The 22,800-nt window shown below is 39.8% G+C and overlaps 1 protein-coding gene across 1 annotated transcript in view; it reads left to right on the forward strand.

Annotated features, from left to right (window-relative positions):
- EXOC6B (exocyst complex component 6B) overlaps positions 1-22,800 on the forward strand; it is a 409,205-nt gene that overhangs the window by 200,157 nt on the left and 186,248 nt on the right. Inside the window, exons 9-16 of the mRNA XM_080931804.1 lie at positions 4,125-4,208; positions 4,627-4,673; positions 6,412-6,532; positions 8,706-8,777; positions 9,377-9,474; positions 11,412-11,517; positions 14,428-14,537; positions 17,473-17,584. Of these exons, the coding sequence (XP_080787930.1) occupies positions 4,125-4,208; positions 4,627-4,673; positions 6,412-6,532; positions 8,706-8,777; positions 9,377-9,474; positions 11,412-11,517; positions 14,428-14,537; positions 17,473-17,584 (750 nt within the window). The remainder of the gene's footprint in view (positions 1-4,124; positions 4,209-4,626; positions 4,674-6,411; positions 6,533-8,705; positions 8,778-9,376; positions 9,475-11,411; positions 11,518-14,427; positions 14,538-17,472; positions 17,585-22,800) is intronic.

A 22,800-nucleotide genomic window follows, 5' to 3' on the forward strand; every position in this document is an offset into this window, starting at 1 on the left:
GTCTTAGGGACAGTCACTGCCATTTACCCCAAGCTTGTCTCAGGATATAATGAAATACAAAATATTTAAGTGAAGTTTGGCTTTAGTAAGTAGAATTCCAAGAGAGGTGAGGAGCTTAATAGTTTGGAACTGTGAAAAGCAATCTGGGCTAGGAATCAATTAGACCTTGGTCTTAGGAAAATGTCCTGTTACTTTCCTGGGGCTGCTGTCACATTGTTATCAATTGATGACATTGTTTCTGAATTATTTTATTTACTTTAAAATGATACTTAATTTAGCTCTGTAGTATCTTAGAAAGTAGAGGCAGAAGAATGATTTTAGGTCCATCCTCAGCTACACACCGAGTTCTAGGCCAGGCTAGACTACAGGAGAGCTCGTGTCAAAACAACGCCATCTCTTTCTCATCTACTCTTCAAAAATGAAGAGATATATTATTTAACATACTTTTGGTTTATTAGCCAACAGCATAATGTTTGCCTGAAGCTTTTGTAAAACATCCGCTTTCTCTTTAAGTCACACCATAAGCCTTCATGATCTTTGGAACACTGGACAGCATTTTAATGCTATAGGTAAGGGCCACTTTAAAGAGCAGAGTCATGAACAAAAGGCACAGAAATGCAGAGAATGTGGCACTGGATAGCCTATGAAAGTGATACTTGTTTACAGTATGAAACTGAAACAAAAGGCTGCATTTTGCCTTGTTTGACCTTAACTAAGAACATGTGTATTGGACAATTTCAAGTTTTAGAAATTCTAAACATAGCTGCAAATGTCTATGAAGGAGCTATGAGTATTGATTTTGGATTTCAGCTAACTTTTAACAAGGGGTGAATTTGCAAGTACAGAGCTCTTGCATAATGAAGGTGGACTGTATCCTCTTCCCTTGTCCCTGTCTGTGAGATGCCATCAGCCTCTGACCTAGGCGAGACATCTGCATGAGCTCCTCCTGCTCTGTCACCATTTTCACTGTGCACAGGATCTTGCCTTCATGATTGTCCTGCCTGTCAGGCTTCCCCGAGCTGGGACAGCGGGCACGTGCTGTGCTGACTCACCTCTCGGGATCCCATGTCTCCTTTCTCCATTCCGGTCTCTATACTGTGAGTTCTAACGTGCAGGGATTTCTTACTGCCATTACAGCTGATGCTAAATAACTTTATTTGTAAATAAATAAACTCTCCAATTCTGCAGCTTTGTCTCTAGCGATCCCTGTACCTCACCACGGAGAAGAACTTCTTTAGAGTCTTAGACTGTGTGATGGGCTATATTCTTTGAGTCTCAGTGTTACTTCTAGGAATAATTTTTTTCTCTTTACCTGGCTCTTCCTTTTTTCAATTAGTATGACGGTTAGGTACTCCCTTAGATGTCTTCTAGCAATAAACTAGCCCTCCCTCTTCCCTCCCTCAAACCTGTAGAATCTGTTAGTGGTTCTGAGTTCAGAGTTGAAATGAAGCCCTTGTGGTTCACCTTGTGGCTTGTTTTCGAGCAAGGAGGTACTTCACCAGTTACGCAGACTAGACTGGTCAAATGCCTACTCCTTGAATCCTGCCTTTTGACACCAAGTTGACAAAATTGGCAGAAAGAATAAAATTATTAAAGGTGAATTAATTAATAGCCACTAGAGAAAATCCAACTCAGTTTTGTAAACTGGGAAGCCAAGCTTACTAGTTTAGTTATCCCCCTTTCAGTTAAAGGAATATCAGAAATGAAGTGGATATGATTTTCATATGAAATTCCATTATATATGTTCTCTGTCATTTGCAACAAAGAAATCAAATTAGTGCCTATGGTCTAATTAGAATGGAAGTTTTCCTTAAATTTACAGTTAAGTATATCTTGGTCCTTAACCATGTTGAATATGTAAATTCACACTAGAATAATAAAGGCCTTTCAAGGCTGTTAACCTTAAAGTGAAAAGCCCTTCAGTGTGTACAACATGTAATTGACATTTAACAACACTACTGTCCTATAAGTTGGTGACAAGTAGGGACTAACTCTAGCAAGTCAAGTGGCAGTCTCCACTTGTCACTTAATAGCTTGAATGATTTCCGTCCTCATTCACTGGTGGATGAAAACACTGTTGAAATGGCCCTGCTGGTATTTATTCATTCTATAGGTAAGAGATACTTGTAGAGAGTGCTAATCACTTCAACAGTTGAAGACTTTCTTTACAGACACAGGTTTAACAGGCATGACCCAAGGCAAAGCATGCTCACTGTTATCTGTGTAGCCTATGAACCGAAATGAAGAGGGACGCTTTAACATGAAGTTAGAAGTAGTATTTCATGACAGGTGAAATTAAATTATTATTATTTCAGTTTCTCCAAGGAAGGTTTTGGGCACATACCACGTTTTTTTTTTTTTTTTTATGGATTGTGTACAGCTGCTTTAGAATTGCAGTGGAATGGGCTTTTTCAGCTTCATGTCTGCCTAAAGGAGCAATTGTCCCCCTCTTTATAGAAGGCTACATTGTGTTTGGGTGGTTGGGACTTAGGTTAATTCTCCTAGCTCAGGTTCAGTGTAGATGATAACATAATGAAGAAATCCTATTGAAGAAGCGTCTTCAGTGTTACAAGTGGAAGAAAATGCCCAAATAGAGACTGAGATGAGGACAGTGCTTTCTCTTCACTGCCTGCTTTATGCTGTTTATTCTTAGAGAAAGCACGTATGTAAATGCTTGTTACTGAGTAGACACTTTTAAAATCGGTGTACTCATGAGTCTGTGTAGTAGCTGCACAAGGTTGATAATGTCCACAAACGAGAAAGACACTGTACAAGCACAAGTGACATTTGAGTGATGACATTGAGACCTCACGGACGGCAGGGGACAGAGCAGTAACATTGGTGGGAAGGGGGAGCCACAGTTTGACTGTAGCCAACTGGGCCTAATCCCAGTGCTCTTGATCTCTCTGGGATCTTGCTGCTTGTTTTATTAAGAAAAGTTTTGGGTTAAGAAGAACATTTTGTCACAATGGGACATGGTATTACAAAACTGTCTCAATTTGTATTTTCCTAGATTTGCTGTAACAAAATACCATAAACTATGGCTTATAACAACAGAAATTTGTCCTATCCTGATTCTGGAAGCTTGATTCATAAATTTAAAGCATCTCAGAGACCAACTCCCTTTAAGACTACAGGAAATTTTTGTTTACTTTGTGCTGGCATCTGTGGGTCCCAGCATTTCTTGGTGCTCTGTGCTCATGCCTACATCGACCCCCTCTGCCTCTTTCCGCACATAATCCCATCTGTGCCTTTCTGAATCGTCTCTTCTGGGGATGCCCATAGTAAACTAAAGCTCATCCTCCAGCAGGCACACAATGGGTGAATCTCATCCGAATTATTGCTACTTCTATCTAAAGCTTCTTCCAGAGATTCTGGGAAAGGTGTGGGTTTATTGAGATGCTGTTCCCCTCAGGACAGAGCTGGAACTGTAGAGATCATGAACCAGGTGTTGTCTGAGCACCACTCACGTAGCTCCCAGAATGCCAATTCAGCGTTTTGTCTCTCAGGAGAGCTGAGAATGGGGCCAAACTCATTTGTCCTGTCACAGTGTCAAAAGGTTGGAAACTCCTGCAAGGGGGGACAGTTGGAAACCGCGTCTCTAGAGTACTGAGGGACTGTCTCTCTTGTGTGTTTTCTGTCCCTTGGTGAGTTTCTATCTGAGAAAAGGATTTGCCAACTTCCTTTCTTGCCTTTCCCACCTTGTGTTGACTCTTTGGTCATGAATGATTTGAAAGCTGGCTCTCATCTGAGCATGTTTTCTTCTGGAATGTTCTCTTTGCTTTTGAAGAGACTTTTTCTTGCTTACTATAACATTTTAAGGTCGTTTGTTTTATTTTCATTTTTGTGAAGTTGTGATTTTTGACTCAGAAACCAGCCTCGGTGTGCTGAAGCTTGAGTCCTGACCCTGTAGTAAAGGTTCCTTCTGTCTACCTTTAGAATTTTGTGATTAGGTTCAGTAAGTGGTCATAGTTACTTTATTCTCTCTGATTATCATCATGCTTACTATAGTAGGCTTTGACATATATGGAGTTCTTCCAATTCCTCACCTAGAGTCTACGGCAGTCTTTCAGTCTCAAGGTTAATTGGTCCAATTACATTATTTCCTGTTGCTTATTTTACAGGGAGCCCGTGAAACATTTGAGAATTACTACCGGAAACAGAGGCGAAAACAGGCTCGTTTGGTGCTCCAGCCTCCCTCTAATATGGTAGGCATGCTATCTGCACTTTCTGTACTTTCCCCTTCTTCCTGGTAGCTGAGTGAATGAATAAATGAGTACGTGCAGGCATGCATGCATGTCTGTCTGTATGTCTGTCTCTGTGTGTGTATGTATATGCATGTATACCTGCCTACATGTGCTTGCTGTCATTTTGACACAATTTTGGGTGGATCTGCTTTGAAACAAGAATGGCAGTGAACATTCCTTGACTGTTGTGGGCCATCCATTATTCTAAATGCTAGGTGTGTGTCCTGTCAGTTCATCCCATCGCTAACATGGGCTCAGTGGCACGGTCATTATGTTCACCTCACAATCTGTGGGATTAGGCTTCCTGAGAATAAATAACTGATTTTCACATCGTAAAGTAATGACACAGAAACAGTAATTTTGCTTTGCTTTGTTGCAGCATGAAACTTTAGATGGCTACAGGAAATATTTCAATCAAATTGTAGGGTAGGTACATATTTAAGATTCTGTTCTTGATTTGTAAGACTTATAAAAAATATACCTTTTCTTGGAAAACTATCTTTCTCTCTTTTTCTAAATTTGAAAAAAATACTTGGTTTTTATGTTTTTATAATTTAGCAGGAACATCTTCCTGGACCTGGTAGCACACACCCGTAAGCCAGTCTTTGGGGAGGTTAACACAGCAGGACCATTTTGGACTGCTCAGAGAAATAGTATCTCAAAGAAAAGGGTGAAAGGGACATCTTACTAGTTTCAGCATTATATTCTTGGAAGATACTTCTGTGACTAAAGAGATGAATGGACTTGTAATATTATCAATTGCTGTTTTTTTTCTCTATTCTTTGTTCCATCAGAGAGGGAGATGATTAGCCACATCGACAGAATTTTTACAGACAGTAAAATATTTCAGTCCTATCAGAATATAGGAACTTTGTCAGAACTATTTGGCTTTGTGACAGTCTGAAGGCAGCTGTTTATGATTCCGCAATCTGTGAGTAAAACTATGCTATGCTCAAATAAGCTTCAGTAGACAGATTGCTGCCAGGCAGATGCCACAGTGTGTCATGGCTGTTCTCATTCAGAGTAGACACAGTCGTGTAGCCTTAGCTTACTTAGTGAAGACCTTCTTAACAAGCAGCTTGTTCCACCTACAATATGGCAACCGTGGTTAAATAAAAAACAAACAACCCACCTCCTCCTCCTTTCCTTCTTCTCTCCTTTCCTCTCTAGATTCCCTTCTCCTCTCCTCCCCTGCTTTCTTCCATCAGATTTATATTGCTTTGGTGTAAAGAAGAACTTCCATTATGTATAGCATTGAGTGTTGAAGGGTGTGACTACTGCTAGAATGCTTGCCTAGCATGCATGGGTTTCATCCTTAGCACTGCATAAAACCAGGTATGGTGATACACGTAAAATCCCAGCACTGGGAACGAGGAGACACATTTAAGGTCATCTGAGGTTACATAGGCAGTTATGGCCAGCCTGAGCTACATAAGACCTTGGTGTGTTTGATTTTTTTTTTTGATAATTAAAAAATTTCCTAATAAAGGTTCCTTTGATTTGAGTGAGCATTTAGGAAACTATTTCAATTAGCAGTGATCATGCCTCAGATAAACCTCATTGGCTACGTTACTGCCACTGTGCAAAGCTTGAGTGAGCATCTAAACAGTATATATATATTTAACTGAATATATTTTAAATGCACAATAAGTTACAAAAATCCAAACCAGACTCTGTATTTTGAGTCAACTCTCAAGGTTTCTGTTCAAGACATTCTGTAGCTTAGGCAGGGCTTGGTTCAGGCTCCCGAGTTACTGGGGTTACAAGTCTGATAACAAGAATTATTTTGACATGTTGAATTCTTAAGAGTCTATAAGTTTCACTGTTTATTATCTGCATCAAATTTATAATTTCTTGAAATGTATTGTTTCTTAAAAATACATTGGAAATAGAATCTACTAGCTTTATATAATTTTAAATTGTTGGGTTATATGGTTGCCATTCATTAGAAATGAAACTTGAGTCTTGGTAATGTGCCTAAGAAGATGTTAGTATGACTGTAGACATGTTCTTAGCCTCTGAAGTCACCTCACTGTGATAATGAATAGCTTTCCTCAGAAAACAGAAACAGTCCCTTGAGTTAGATGGCAGCTGTTCATGTCAAAGATTAGTGGTCAAGACAGCAACCTCGGTCTCTGACATCTCTGCTTTCTTTCCTTTTCAGCTTCTTTGTGGTTGAAGACCACATTTTGCATACAACCCAGGGCTTAGTGAACAGAGCCTACATCGATGAGCTGTGGGAAATGGCACTTTCAAAGACCATCGCAGCCCTGCGCACCCACTCGGTATGTGGGATGCCACGAGCTTACTTACCACCACGGTTCTCACTGTCTAGTAGTTCTGTTTATTTCATATATAGGTCTTACTTCATCCTCACTGAGTACAGAGTCATGTATTATCACTGATCCATTTGGTATATCTTTTTGTGTTTCCTGTTATTCATTCAGAAAAGACCTAAGGTGCTGTACACGTTTATGCATATAGCTAAGGATTGCTGTGCTGAGTGTCATGCTCTCTACTCTCCACGTGGCTGCACCGCGCCGTCTCAGCTTTCTCTGGCTAACTGCCTGCTAAGCTTAGCTCGAAAGAGGCATTAGAGGCACGATAGGAGATACACTTTCTAAGTCCTTTAAGATGTCAAATGGTCATGTTGCTGGCTGCTCATCATCCTCGTCCATGATAATTCTTCACTGTTTCTGTCCCTTATGCCAGAAACACTACTTCATTGATATTTGCATAAAATAAGACTTCTTCATTCTATAAGTTTAATTTAGTGCCAATGACATGTCTCAGGAGTTCATTACTGGCAGGACAGTTATCTTAAAATTGAATGTACAATATTTTCAACACAGCAAGTAAGAGCACAACAGCTCTAAAGAGAAAGTCTGTCAACTAAAAACTGCAAGTGTAAAGCAAGGATAGAAATGAAAATGGTTGTGTTGTCATTGAAGTCATAACGTTTTTCCTGAGTGGCAGTGAGGAGGTTCTTTCTTGTAAGCAGCTAGTACTCCCTGGGAGTGGTCTGGTTGCAGTTACAGCCACTACCTGTTTTCATATGTGCTATTCATGGCCTGGGGGAATATACAACAGAAGGAAATAATGGAAGATGCCCACAGAAAGCTGAATTTAAGATAAAAATGGCTCTTTGGAAATTTATGAGCACCAGATAGAGAAATTTAATACAAAGATGAAGACTGCATGCCATTTCATGATTGAGAAGATACAGTCAAAGTCACAAGTTTATCACAAAAGGATGGGAAATGTGAGAGGAATGGCTAAGGAACATGGACAGTGATGGAGACTTTGGGTACAGCTGACTGAGACTGAGGAAGTGTAGTGCCTGTCAAGGTGCTACAGTCACAGAGTAGGGAAGTGGAAAGGAGTCATCGAGTGACAGCCAGGGGCTTGTTGGCAAATCCTGTCCAACATGCATATGGACTCCTCATCATGTCTGTCATTATTAATTAGTCCTGTAAAAGGTGAGATACATCCAGAAACTATTTAATGGACATGAGATTATTTCAAAAAACTGGATTTTAATACCCACTGCAAAGAAATTAAAAGACTGTATCCAACAAAACACATGAAAGGGCATTTGGGAAAACTAGAAACATAAATAGAAAGCTTAAAATAAGCTAGCTTGAGTAGGTCCACTTCTGTTAGCAACCCAGGAGGTTTAGGAGAGCTGGGTCATTATAATGCCTTGGGCAGTTTGTCCATAAGGAGAAGCAGTCTAGAAAGCATAGAGTTGTTGAAGAGCTTCAAGCAAGAAGATTGGGGTAATTTTATATTAATATTAGTTTTCACACCAAAGACAAAGGTCCTTTACAAGAGACAGTATACATATAGGAAAAACATGTGCTATTAGAAGAAACTGAAATGCATCATCATTATGGGGAAAGTGGTCATACTACCATTAGACCCTGGGAGGTTACATAGAGAACAAATAAAGTTATTATTGAGGAAACCAGAATGTCAGATGTGTTGAAATTTTAAATTAGTAGCTATATTCTTTATTCCTCTGGTGGAAACTGTCTTCCAGGTCAGCCAAGTAATCAGGCATTTGTAGGCGATGTCATATCTGATGCTTATTTGCAGTTTTTGTTTCCTGTTTATTTATGCTTAATGTAGAAACTTTGTATTGTTTAATGATATTTTTCTTTACTGTATAACTAGATTTACCTAAATGCCTGTCTCACTGATTCCATGTATATCTGTTTTAAATGGTCAAATTTTCATATTTCCACCACCAACTTGTCATTTTTCACTCTGTTTGCTTCTACAATGTGTGGGTCACCCTACTGAGCCCCATCTCCTTAGTTCTTCTGTGATTGAGGCTTTTGCTACCTTGAGCTGAGAAATGGTTAGACTCCTCTTTAGAAATGCCTTAGTAGCTGGTGCATTAGACAATTTAATAAGTACAACATAATTTTTCTCCCTTTCTCCTGTTTCCTTTAGTCCTACTGTTCGGATCCAAACCTTGTGTTAGATTTGAAGAACCTCATTGTCCTCTTCGCTGACACTCTTCAGGTGAGTGCACTGTTAATCCTGCCCCTGGGGCTCCCACCAGCTGTGAATCAAGCCTGGCTTACCTTAGAGCTTTCCTGCTCACTCTTTTTCCTAGAGCTAGATCTCCTGACTTCTTTATAGTGCACTCAGATCCATGCTCTGCCTTGACTCTGTATGCTCTCATCCGAGCCCTTTGTAGAATTAGATGTAAGTGATTGTAATTCCAACACAGCACCCATGTGCCTGTGTGTTCACTTCGATCGTTATCGTGGTCATGGTTTGGATCATGTTAGAGTAGCACAAGGTATTTCTGACATGGCAGCAGCTGTGCTTTCTCTCTGCTCTGGAGAATCGCCGGGGGCGCTGAGTTACCCTGGGGAGACCTCACCTGACATGATCATGTTGCTTTTCATTGCTATTGTTTTCTGTTTTATGATCTACCTTGAAATTTTAATGTATGTCTTCGAATTTTTGAGAGTAAACACTTGGTATTAGGTAGAAATGATCAATACTGCTTCATTTTTCCATTGCTGTTTAAATAATGAAACATCTTTTAGCACCTAATCTTACTTCTCTTTATTTGAAAAGTCTCTTTTGAAAACAAATCTATTTTCTTTCAGGTGTATGGTTTTCCTGTGAATCAGCTTTTTGATATGTTGTTAGAAATCAGAGACCAGTACAGTGAGACTCTCTTGAAGAAGTGGGCGGGGGTTTTCAGGTAAGGAGCTGCGGCTGTGTCCTGTTCCTGCCCCGCCCTGCCCCCACCCCACCTGCCCCGCCCCGCCCTGCGCATATGCCCCTCTGTGGACTTGACAGGTACAGTGAGCACTGGGTACATAGCTTATATTTATTTGAGATGCTTCTATTTACAATTCAAAATTCTAATGAATCAAAATGATTTGCAAAATGATCTTCCGAATGTTTCTATGTTAACTTTTTAGTACCTGCTGTGGTTGGAAAGCCCCATAGCCTGTTTGGCATTTTTGTTTCTTTGGATAAATGGCAGATTTATTAGTTCACATCATCCAGATTATCTGGTGTCTTTTTATTCTATTTTATAGCTTTTGGTTTTTCCTGAAGATCATACTTTGGTAGTGGTAGTTAGGCCACCACGAATAGATTTATGTTCTATTAATTAAATGTTTTATTTTACTGAAAGAATCTCTTATGTCACAGGCTGACCTTGAACTTATGATCTCCTTTCTCCATCTTTTGATAACTCATGCTATAGACCATCATTATTCTTCTAAGCAGAGCAATGGCCTACTGCTGTCCACACATGAAGCATGTTATTTCAGTACTCATTGCAATGGGCATGCTATAATGGCAAATTATTCTGGAACATCTCCTTCCAGAACAGGCCTCTTGGGACTGACGCCTTTGTCTACATTGCTTGTCATCTTAGTTTGAAGCCTGCCCTCCGTAGGGAGACAATGGCCTTCTTGCTTCAGTCTTAAGTCAATTTAGTGCTTAATGTCTGAGCTCCAGCAGTGCAGCAAGAGGAAGAAAGAAACAGGAATCCAATGAGAGCAGAGGATACTGTTGTCCCTCTTGGGAGATGATAGGAGTCTGTATTTATGAGACTTCTGGACTCCACCAGGAGCTCTTAGAACTGTTAACCCTCAGCAAAGTTGCAGGGCATTAGTCAACATATAGAAGCCAGCAGCTTTTTTATATTCTAAGACAAGCATGCGGAGAAAAGCTCAGGGAAACTATGTCATATACCTTCCACTGTATCTCAAATAAGAGCAAAAAATATACAAAAAAGAAACCTAGAAAAAACCTCCCCAGGGAAACCTCCGTAATGGAAAGTGAGAGCACTGAGGAAGCTGAGGAAGACCGTAGCGGACAGAGGGCCTCCCATGCTTTCTGTTCGTGGGGCAAATATCAAGAAAATGGATCCATTGCCCAAAGTAATGTCGCAGCTTGTGTCTCCTTGTCAGCCTATCTTTCTTTTCACATTGTCTTACTTTTAATCCTTCGCCTTCATCCTTTAATCTCACTTTTCGAAACCCACGAGTTTGCCATTATTAGTTCAACTCACAATTCCTGATGTGAACACACATCCAGAATCAGGGAGATCTGATGCGGAGAGTTGCTTTTACGGGAGGTGTCTCTGAGGTAGTAGAGAAAGCATGAAATAGCCGCAGCGTTATGTGCTGTCTTTGCGCTTTCCTTTGGATCTCCATGGGAAAACTCTTACTGTACTTATCCCTGGAGCAAGTACAGCTTGTGATTGGTACAAGGCTGAAGACAGGAGAGAAAGAGTACCGCTTGTTTAATGTTATTTCTCACCTCTGACAGTTCCTAGATTAGAACACACTGTCTAGTATACAGTTAACATTGTGATTATGATTCAATATCTCTTAATATAATGATCAACTCCAATAGTCTTTTCTCATTTCTCCCCACTTGCCTTTAATTTTCTTCCCATTTGTAAATCACATACACTAGAAGGTCATGTTTATAAGTTTTTCTGCTTTTTTCTGAGCTTAATTTCTCTCTGATTTCTTTTAAAAATGTGCAAGCTGAATGTCTGAGTTGTAGAAGAGGTGTAGTAGTAAAGACTTGGAGTTATTTTCTACTGTCTCAGAAAATATCTCTGTGTTTTAATCACCCTCCATTTTGCCTTCCTCTCTCTTTTCATTTTTACAGAAACATACTTGATTCTGACAACTACAGTCCCATACCAGTGACGAGTGAGGAGACATATAAAAAAGTTGTAGGACAATTCCCATTTCAAGATACAGAACTGGAAAAGGTAAGGAATACTTAAAAGCAAAGTTCTTGATCTGTCTTTCATTAGATTCTGAAACTGAGAAATTTCAGCTCAGTAGATTTTAAAACACCTCCAGAGAATTCCTTCTGGGTCTTAGAGGAACAGAATTCATCATTGGGAATCTGCAAAAGACTTTGAGGTCCTAGCATATCTTTAGAGTTTGTCAGATCACTAGGTGATGCAATTTGATTAAAATTTTAAATTCTTAATTCTGTTGTACTGTTTAAATAGTTTCTTCTAAAGGCAGACATGTAAGTGCGCCACTTTGGCTATATAACCCTATTGTTCTGACAGTGCATTGAGTGGCTCCTCCCTACCCCCAGGTACAGTGCAGACTTTTCCTCAAGCAGCCTTTCTACCCAAGTCCTGTGCTGTACCTGTCAGATGCAAAAGTCTAGGCTCAAACTATTGAGTTGCTTTTTACAGAGTCACAGGCACTTAGAATCATATAGTCCCAGGGCACACTCATCACTGAGGAAGTAAGGCCGGAACTCAGAGTAGGCACCTAGAGGTCGGAGCTGGCATAGTGCAGCTACTGGCTTAGTCATTCCTGATTGGCTCAGCACCATCCCTGTGGAGGGATGGTACCACTGACACCCAGTCATCAATGTCAGTGATGACACTCTCCCACATCAGTCATTAGTCAAGAAAATGCCCTACATATTTGCCTATAGGCCAATTTATTGATATGTTTTTTTTTCTGTTAAGATTACTTCTTCCCATATGACTATAGTTGGCATCACTTTGACCTAAAAACTAACCAGTATCGTTAACCCCTTGTTACCTTGACACACAAACACAGTGCTTATTAAGCATAACTCTTCCTTTCTTGTTTATCCACCAAATCTCATATTAATATCAGTATCTCAGTATAAGACATTTTAACTTTCAAGTTGGCAGTCTTTGAACTTCTACAGTCTTTTAAAAAAATCAGACTAAAAATTCAGTCTCTAAAACATTTAAACTGTCTTTCAAAGTTTCTCTAGAATAGCCAATATTTCCCTAAAATAACCAACATTTCTTTAAAATGTTTAAAGTTTCTGTAAAATTCCCAAGCCTCTTAGAAATTCCAGTGGCTCTCAACTGTGGGCTCCTGTGAAATAAAAAATAAGTTAAATACTTTCTTACTTCAAAAAGGAAGAACTAGGACACAGTCACAATCAAATCAAATCAAACCCAAAATTCTTCTTTGGGCTCCAGAGGGTCAGCTATTCTCTGGGTCTGCCCTCTGCAAAATGCAGCTCGTTTTCCAGGCTCAGGCAGTCCTACTCCACAGCTGTTGCTGTACCTCGTGGTTGACCCATGGTAGTGACATCTCCAAAATATTCCAAAATATTCGCTCTTTCTTGCAACCAATAGCCTCTTGTGACCTCTCATGATGCCAAACCATAGCTCCTCTCTGTGACCCTTTGTGCCTTAAACATTAGTCCCATTTGGAGGACTCTTAACACATTAGCAAGTTTGGCTGCCAGCATGAGATGCTGCCGAGGCTCCCCCTGGAGCACAGCTTCTGTGTGCTGACCCTCAGAAAATCCTTCGGGATTTCTGTTCTCAGTGATGCTGGTCTCTTGTTAATCATCATTGATTTCTAGGCTCTAACTAACCAGCATCAACTGTCATAGTTAAATTTTACTTAAGTAGTTCTCATTTCTTTCTAATTACAGACAATTCTGTAGTCTCAGCTGACCAGAACCACAAATTCTTAAAGCTCAAGATATCAAATTGCCCTTTAAGGAACTCTCAAACTTTCCTTTGAAACTTCAAAAGCCAGGACTTCATCTTCTGCATTGCTTTCAACATTCTTAACTACTAATTTCTGATGACAGTCCATTAAGCCTCAAACACCCAATGACTTTTCTAGTTCAGAGTTTCAGAGTGTTCCTCAAATATCACATGGTCAGGTCTGCCACAGTGATACAGCACAGCCTGGTACCAGTTTTTGTCTTTAGGTTTCTATTGCTATGATGAAACACCATGACCAAAAGCAATTTGGGGGAGGAAAGATTTATTCCAGCTTATAACTCTCAGGTCAGAGTGCATCACCTGGAGAAGTCACTCAAAGGCTAGTGCTGAAGCAGAAGCTGTGGAGGGCTGCTTCTTACTGGCTGGCTCGATTATAGCTTGCTTTCCTATACCATCCACTACCTTCCACAGTGAGCTTGGCCTACCCACACAGTCATGAACCGAGAAATGCCTTAGGACTGGAATGCTGGCTCAGCAGTATGGCTGAGCCCACACATGGCAGCTCACAGCCACCTGTTCCTCCTGTTGCAGGTGTCTGACATTCTCTTCTAGCTTCCTTAGGCACTGAGTGAACATGGTGTATATGCAAACATGCAGGCAAAACACTCATGTGCATAAACTAAAATAGTAAGTACATACAAATATTTAAAAGGAAAATGCCTTTAATTTCAGCACCCAGGAGGCTTACTTCTCCTGAGAGCTGTAAGAGGCAGGCGGATCTCCGAGTTTGAGGCCAGCTTTGGTCTGCAGAGCAAGTTCCAGAACAGCCAGGGCTACACAGAGAAACCTTGTTTAAAAAAAAGAAGAAGAAGAAGAAGAAGAAGAAGAAGAAGAGGAAGAACATATTGGTTGGAAAAAATAAAAGCCCTACAAACTTTCCTATAGCCCAATCCTATGGAAGTGTTTCTTGATTAAGATTCTTTCTTCTCACAGTTGTAAGGTGTTGAGTTGTCATAAAAACAGTCAGCACACTTGTCTTACTCTTTTTAGTATCAGAAATCTCTTGTTGACAGCTTTTTACATTCAATACTGTTAAGTCAATACTTTACAGAGTAGGACAAAGGGTTTTTAATTTTTTTTACTTTAAATAATTTTAAGTGTCTACAATAGATTTTGTGACTTGCTTTCATTAATTTCTTGCATTTACAGCAGCCATTTCCCAAAAAGTTTCCTTTCTCTGAATTTGTGCCAAAAGTTTACAACCAGATTAAAGAATTTATCTACGCCTGCCTGAAGTTTTCAGAAGATCTTCATCTAAGGTATAACACAAGACAGTCCAGTACTTAGATTGTTACTCTCTAAATACACACTTTGTAAACTGTTTGCTAGTTTGGAACCTTGGACTAGGCTTTCACTGTTACGGTGAATGGAAAAGCTTTTGCATGACATAAGTATATATTGCATTTTAAACTATCAGCAAAAAGATCACTGGAAATCATAGTCTGGCCTGCTTACTTTACCACTCCATCATGCTTGGTCAAAGTTCAGTGGGGTTGGAGCCACCTTTGGACTCAGTGTGGTGCTCTGATCTGCATCTGCCTTAACCACAGGCTTCTTTGTTTGTGTGCCATTCATTGGCTAATCTGCATATATTTTAGCAAACTTGTAGTTAGGTGCTCCTGAGCAGTAAAGACCTCAGGAAGATAAAAGGAAGGCCTTTATCTTCCCGAGGACCCATACAGCTGATGGTAAATTCGTTAGAAACTCGAGATGTGCACATCAACCACCCTGCTCACACTAACAGTACTGAAGGCTCAACACGATATCTGAACCTACCCTTGATAAATTTGCAGAAAGAGTTAAACAGAACATATTGTGTGCCAAGCCTTTCTGAAAATAAGTTCACATAGGAGTGGGGTTCAGTAACTTCTTTACTAGTCGTTCTCCTACTTTGGGTTGAACGTAGGTCTTCCAGGATGCTAGACAAGTGCTCTCCCACTGAGCTAGTCTCCTTGTTACTTTGAGATGCTCACACAAGATATTGCAGAGTTGCGCAGCATAGCTTTGTGTCTCATCTGTAGCCTACACAGGCCTTGAAGTCTCTGTCTTCTAGCGCTGGCTTCCTGCATAGGGTCAAACACTGCTAACTATAATTGTTAAAGTTATGAAACTTGGGATTGTACAATTAATTTTCCCATCTAAAACCATTATTAATTTTATGGATAAGTTCTCTTGAAGTCAGACTACTTTTGAACAGTGAACAACAAGACATTTTTTTTTCCTTCAAAGCGTACACCCCATGTTTGAAGGCTCATAACCTGCCCCGCCACACACACCACAGTGATCAGAAACCTCATGTCAGAACTCATTCTGTAAGGTCTTAGGGTCTTTACTTCCAGGAAGATATTTCAAGCCAATTGCACACACGCCTTTACTCATTTATTTTTATTTTGGTGAGGAGGTAATACTGGGATAATGTGGGTAAATTATTTAGATACTTTCTTCTTATTTGAATCCTAAGTGTTTGAATGAAACTTACTTAATATTAGAGTTATCTCTTTCTCTTTCTCTCTCTCTATCTGTCTGTCTGTATGTTATTGTTTTGAGGTTTAATATATGTTTATTAAGTTTTTGATACCAAACTTCCTTTGGTGGGTTTTATATTTACAATTTAAATGAAATATTTTCTCAACTTGAGGGAATTTCTCACTTGCCTTTTACTACTGGGTTGACATTGCCTTCTACCTCAGAATATTTTATTTTATAATTTGGAGTCAGAGATCACTTCTGTTAGAGCTGTCTCAGAATAGACTTAGTTTGTCAAGCGATTAATATGTATAACAATAGTTCTCTCAAACAAAGTGTCACACAGTCAGAGAACTGTTAGTTGGAGATTTCTTATGCAGCTTTAAAAGTAATTGCTTTTTTGAATGAATAGTTTGTTGTCTATCAGACAATGTTGAAAGACATGTAACTATTTTGTAAGTTCTATTAATAGTAGGGTCTCCTATAATAAAATGATACTCTGACATTTAATTAAAAGTCTGGTGCACACATAAATTTTATTTTGCTGCACATTGTGAAAGTAAATCTTTGTAAAGAATTTTGGGGTTTTGCTTTCTAAACTTAAAGAAAATAGTTGTCTGGGTAAGTTCTTCGATTGCTGACTATCTCTTAGGCAGCTCAGAAATCAGGAGAGAAAGAGTGTCTTAAGAGAACATTAAAGTTACTTTGAAATAACCCCTCACCTCAGGCTCAATGGCTATTATCCAGAAGTGCAAATGGATGTTGTAGAGGATCGCTAGTGTGGTGAAAGTTAACATAGCCATCATGAACACCAGCGTGGAGGTGCCTCAGAGTCAGAATAGAGCCACCGTGTTATTCACCCAGTTACTCCACTCCTTATTTACACTGGAGAACCCATCTCAGTGACAAGATTGTGAGACATCTATACATCCATGTTCAGTGCTGCTCTGTCTACTATTGCAAGAGAATGGAACCAGGCTAAATGCCAGCTAGCACATGAATTATTAATTAAAAACTAGTACATAGAAAATAGAATACCATTAAGCTCTAAAGAAAAATAAATCTCTAAATTGAAGAAAAACTGATCTATTTAGAATACGTAATTTTAAGCAAGATTGTTCAATCTCAGAAAGAAAAACCTTTTCTGTTCTCTCTTACATGCAGATCATAGCCTAGAACATTACATCCATATTTTTAACCAAATACACATGTGTAGTACAACATGTAGAAGGGAGACTAAGCAGGTAGTTTTAGATGATGATGGAGATGAGCAAGCACATTTACAGAGGATGTGTGTGTGTGTGTGTGTGTGTGTGTGTGTGTGTGCGCTGGATAAGTCCATAGAAATATATTGACACTGAAAGTATAAAATCTACTATGATATTTCATAGTTTCAGAATGCCTTCTTTTCTGAAACAGTACAAGTTAGCCTACATTTCTTAAACTATTTAGATGTGAACAAGTAATCTAGGCAGAGGTCTATAGGTAGATTTTTTTTTTTTAAATGTAAGCAACATAAACTTTTATCAGAACAAAGTCTTAAGGTGTTAAAGTGCTTGGGATACTCCTGGTGTACAGGACACATTAGTTGGTACTGCTACTGTCACCACTGCCTAATCCTGCTGCTGCTAATCCTGCTGCAACTGCTGCTCCTGCAAGACTGCTGCTCCTGCTCACTTACCAACTCTTCCTACCCAGGCTCTAACTGGCTCATCATTCACATTTCAGCTCCACTGAAGTCGATGACATGATCCGTAAGTCTACAAACCTGTTGCTGACCAGGACTCTGAGCAACTCTCTGCAGAACGTCATTAAGAGAAAGAACATCGGCCTTACTGAGGTAACGTCGCTCTTAGTGAAGGCTCCACGCCGATGTCCTTCCTATGCATGTACTTTGCCTGTCTCTATTATTGATGCCAGGGGTCTGAGCACTGGTGCCCCCTGGCCCATGTTGACTGGCTGCAGTGTCTTCTGAACATGACTGACACACTGCTCTGTCACTTTGTCACTTGTTTAGCAGGAGTCCAGTGACTCATGTGTGAGGCTGGAGAGAGGAAGCTAATAGCTGACTGCCTGTCCTAGTGAAGGGAGAGATCTCCCACTCAGTTCTGGCTTAGTATAAACTGAAGGTTAGACTTACTCATTTCTAGTTCTAAAATTCAGAAAGTTATGAGAGTGCCTTTTCTTTAGAATTAAGGATTTTATGGTCACATCTCACCTTCTATCACTGAAGGTATTGTGCCCAAAGTGAATTTAGGTTAGGGAAATTTTCCTTCAGGATGAAGACTGTAGGCTGTGTTTCTCGTAGAGATAGTGTAGATTCCATGTCAGTTCCTCTACGAATAAAGAACATTTCTAACTGGGCAAAGCCAAGGATGATGGTGGAATTTAGCAAATGGTCAATCATGCCAGGCCACACCAAGGATGCCCATAAGCTATATGAACATTGGTGTAGAATCTTTCTCTGCATCAAGATAAAGAACACACAGAGGATGCCATTGCCCAGGATGGAATTTTGCTTGTAACAGTTTTTAAAAGTTGAAAGTCTATGTAGTCTTAGGGTCCTTTTCTTCTTCTGAGTTTGCTTTCTATTGCTTAGAATGGAATTGTCATGGATTGACTGTCTTCTTCTGAAAATGGCCTTGCTTCTTTCCTTACTCAGGTAGCCTCCAAACAAGGAACTGTGGGAACGGGTCAAAAACTCTTCTGCTGTTGTGGGATTGTGTTGTTTTCTTTCTGAGTCTTAACTGGGAGAGTTTACACTTTGTTAGCACTGTCTTCATAATGATCTCGCTCTAACAGAGGTAGATATTTCATAGTTCTGGTTATAACTGGTTCAGGGCTACAGAGCACTCAAGTGACAGGGTTATAGTGAAAATATACAACTAAGCATCTTTCAGCATGTCAGTCATTCAGAGTTTAAAACTCTATATAAGCTATACCCACCAGCCTGCCTTATCCTCCTTTGGGTGCCCATGATACTGCTCCGCTCTCTCTCCTTATGCTCTGTCCCTGTCATCTTTTTCTCTCTGGCTTCTTCGCTTCCACTGGTTGCATACTGCCTTTTAGTCATAGCTCCTGCTCACCCTTGCTGTCTCAACGCATAGTTGGTACCCAATGACTCAGCAGGTACATGAGCTGCTGCTTCCAGGTCTGTAGGAAAAGCAGCTGATGACTTTGCATGTGTGCCTTTACCCAGACCTCCTGGTTTCTAGTGCTGCCTCTCTGCTCAGCAGTGTGTTCTTAGTGACTGAGCTTTATGTTTAAATGGGGACGATAGCATCACATGTTCCATTGGATTGTTTCAGGAATCAGTCAGCACAGGGAATGGCAGTGCATATTGATTGTTGATACTAATCATCCTGGGCATGTAAACAGTGCTTGTCTGGCATAAGTCAGTTGTATGTTTGTTATAATTAAGAGAAACCAAAAGAGTTGGACAAGATGTCCTACTATGATGTACACTTGATATCAAGTGTGTTGATATCAAGATTTAGTCTCAGTTACCTGGAGGCTTTACTATTTATTATTTGGAATGTACTTTATTTTGTATCCATATTGATGTTAATATCTCTTTGAGCTAAAAGGGACTGAACATGAGTAATTTTAAGCTTCATATCAGTAATTAGTTCTGCATATGTTTTAGGATAAAATTTGGAAAGAGATTTCTTCTAAAAGAAAACTGAAATAAACTTTGTTCTTTCCTCTTTTCTTTACTGGAACAATTAGAGTCAAAGGCTGGTCCTGGCAGCCTTAGCAAAAGGAGGCTTCTTCCCTGCTCGTTGGGTCAGTCAGAGAGACAAAGAAAGGAGATTGATTCAGTGTGGCCACATTGGGGAGAGAAGCAAATAGATCCAGCGACGTCCTCGTTCATCTCCAGGGTCCTAAGCAGTGCCAGGCAAGCTGTGGTCCTGTTCGTCATTGAGCTCTAGGCTCTCCTGCAGGAGGTCCGATGTTGTCAGGTGCCATGAAATTTCCTTCTAGGAGACAATTTACCCATCTGTTGGTACTAGCCTTTTTCCTCCCTAGCATTTAGTTAAGGCTTACAGGCCTACAGGAGGGACAAGTTTCAGTCAGAGACAGCAAGTCCAACTAACACGGGAGATAAGCAGATGGCAAAAGGCAAGTGCAAGAACCTAAGCAACAGAAACCAAGGCTATGTGGCATCATCAGAACCCAGTTCTCCTACCACAGCAAGTCCTGGATACCCCAACACATCAGAAAAGCAAGATTTGGATTTAAAATTGCATCTCATGATGATGAGAGAGGGCTTTAAGGAGGATATAAATAACTCCCTTAAAGAAATATAGGAAAACACAGTTAAACAAGTAGAAGGTCTTAAATAGGAAACACAAAAATCCTTTAAAGAACTACAGGAATACACAACCCAATAGGTGAAGGAATTGAACAGAACCATTCAGGATCTAAAACTAGAAATAGAAACAATAAATCAAAAAGAGAGACAACCCTGAAGATAGAGAACCTAGGGATGAGATCAGGAGTCATAAATCCAAGAATCACCAACAGAATACAAGGGATGGAAGAGAGAATCTCAGGGCAGAAGATACCATAGAAACGTTGGCACAATAGTCAAAGAAAATACAAAAAGCAAAAGCTCCTAACACAAACATTGAAGAATTCCAGGACACATTGAGAAGAACAAAACTAAGGATAATAGGTATAGAAGAGAGTGAAGATTCCCATCTTAAGGGGCCAGTAAATATCTTAAACAAAAGTATAGAAGAAAAATTTCCTAACCTAAAGAAAGAGATACCCATGAACATACAAGAAGCCTACAGAACTCCAAATAGATTGGAACAGAAAAGAAATTTCTTCCATCACATAATAGTCAAAACACCAAATGCACAAAACAAAGAAAGAATATTAAAAGTAGTAAGGGAAAAAGGTCAAGTAACATATAAAGGCAGACCTATCAGAATTACACCAGACTTCTCAACAGAGACTATAAAAGCTAGAAAATCCTAGAGCGACATACGTCATACAGACCCTAAGAAAGCACAAGTGCCAGCCCAGGTTACTATATTCAACAAAACTCACACTTACCATGGATGGAGAAATTCTTATTCTTTGAGGTCCATTATATGAATAATCTGATAGCCGAAAGGAAGATACAAGTGTTTCCCTTTAGAATATCTTTCCTGCTTCCAGGACGGGTACATTTTCACCATTGGTTAATTTAAAATGTGGTCACTGTCCTGGCATGGTGACTATGTAAGACAGTAGTCCCTGAGGTGTGCTTGTAAGTCACAGTGGACATACCCTCACTTGGAGCTTGATTATAGCAACACCTAGCAGACTGGAAGCAACAGCTGTTGCTTTTGTTTTTTTGTTTTGTCATTTAGACATAAACTAGACAGCCGTGTCCTGTTACGTCTCACACAGCTTGTACCTCCTAGCTCTGTTCCCAACAACAGGCACAGTCCTCACATAGGTATGATAAGATACTTTATATTCAAGTCGAAAATTTGAGTGACCCTTGGACACTGGAACTAGTAGTCCAAGTTACTCTGGCACTTTAATTGTTTCAGTCTTGGAGATGCACAGACTAAATAGTGGATAAGCTTTCTAAGTCTGCTGGGCTGAGAGATAAAATCACATGTCTTAGGTTAACTCATTCTTATCAGTGAGACTCCTGCTGCTCTTCCTTTTTGGGTTTTGTCGCATTACAGATTTTCAGTTGGCAGCCATCAAACTATGTGACTTTTCACCTTATAGCTTTGGGTCAACCAAGAAAATTTAGAGTGGTAAACTGTCTGCTTCTGGAAACAAGACAAAAGCAGATCTAAGAGAAATAGGTGCATATAGTTGTTTATAGGTGAGAACTGAAACCTGTTAGGCTGTAGGGCGGATGCTGTTTAAGATGATGGCCACGTTTCTTACCTGAAGTTGTGCACAATGGAGTACTTGCCATAGTGCATTGGGTCCCTTAGGGATGTGTAGGAAGATCTGAGGCAGTGGTGACTGTGTGGTTGTGGTCCCCACAGGACACTGTCACACTTATTCTCATACCAGCCAGGATACATGGAGAAACTTTTATCCTAGTGGGATTTGATTTGATTTATTTATTTTCTTTGAAGTTTGTTTGTTGTTGTTGTTAGTTGTGGTGGTGCTGGTTTGTTTTTGTTGCTTATTTGCTCTGGGGACAGGGTCTTGCTATGCAGCCAAGGCTAGACCCAAATTCTCAGGTTTCATCCCTTAGGCTCCTGATTATTACTCAAGTAACTTCTGTCATTTTGTTTTAAGAGTTGCTGTTTAAACCATATTTTTTCTTTGCTATATTGCTTGTATAGGACTTCATATCAGAAATAATGAATATCTAGTCTATTGCTAATTCTGTGTCCTTGAAACAGTATCTAGGATAGTTTGGAATGTGAGTTGGGTTTCATGATCCCATGAAAGATGCTCAGACTCTGATGGCAGTCTATCTCAGACTGCTATGTTTTATCCCTCAGTTCAAAGCTATCTTCAAAGCCTCTCCTGTACGGGGATTTTGATGGTGTCGTTCAGGAATGGAGCTCATCAGACCTCATTAACAGGCAGTATTTCCTCTGAAAATGACATGCCATGTGTTATGTCCTGGAATGTTTTAATAGTCTATTCTGTGCTTGGCAGAAACACTTGACGAGTGACTGACAGCCCACTCATGCAATTCATGGCGATCTCTCGTGTTGACAGATCTTTTTAGAGTCGTGATAAATTACTACTGTGCCCAGCATAGCCGCCTCTTTTTCATTTTTTTAAACTGCCAAAATCCTGCAAAACAGAACAATTTTCTTTTTGACTGCCACTGTTTTTTTTTCTATAGCATGACATGATTCCTCTTATTATTAGAATTTCTTTTGATAGACAGAATGTGTTTCTTATAGGTAATGCTGATTTAAAAATGGAAGTCTCTTGTTCTCCCATTTAACTCCCTTCCATTTCTGACTTTTCCATCAAGACAACCTTGCCCCCATCCACCTTTCATCCCTTTCATCCTTTCTGAAGGATGGTTGGAAGCTAATATTTTTTGGGGGAGGGGTGCCATTTCTTTAG

This window comes from Micromys minutus, assembly GCF_963924665.1.
Source record: "Micromys minutus genome assembly, chromosome: 18".
Lineage (NCBI taxonomy): Eukaryota > Metazoa > Chordata > Mammalia > Rodentia > Muridae > Micromys > Micromys minutus.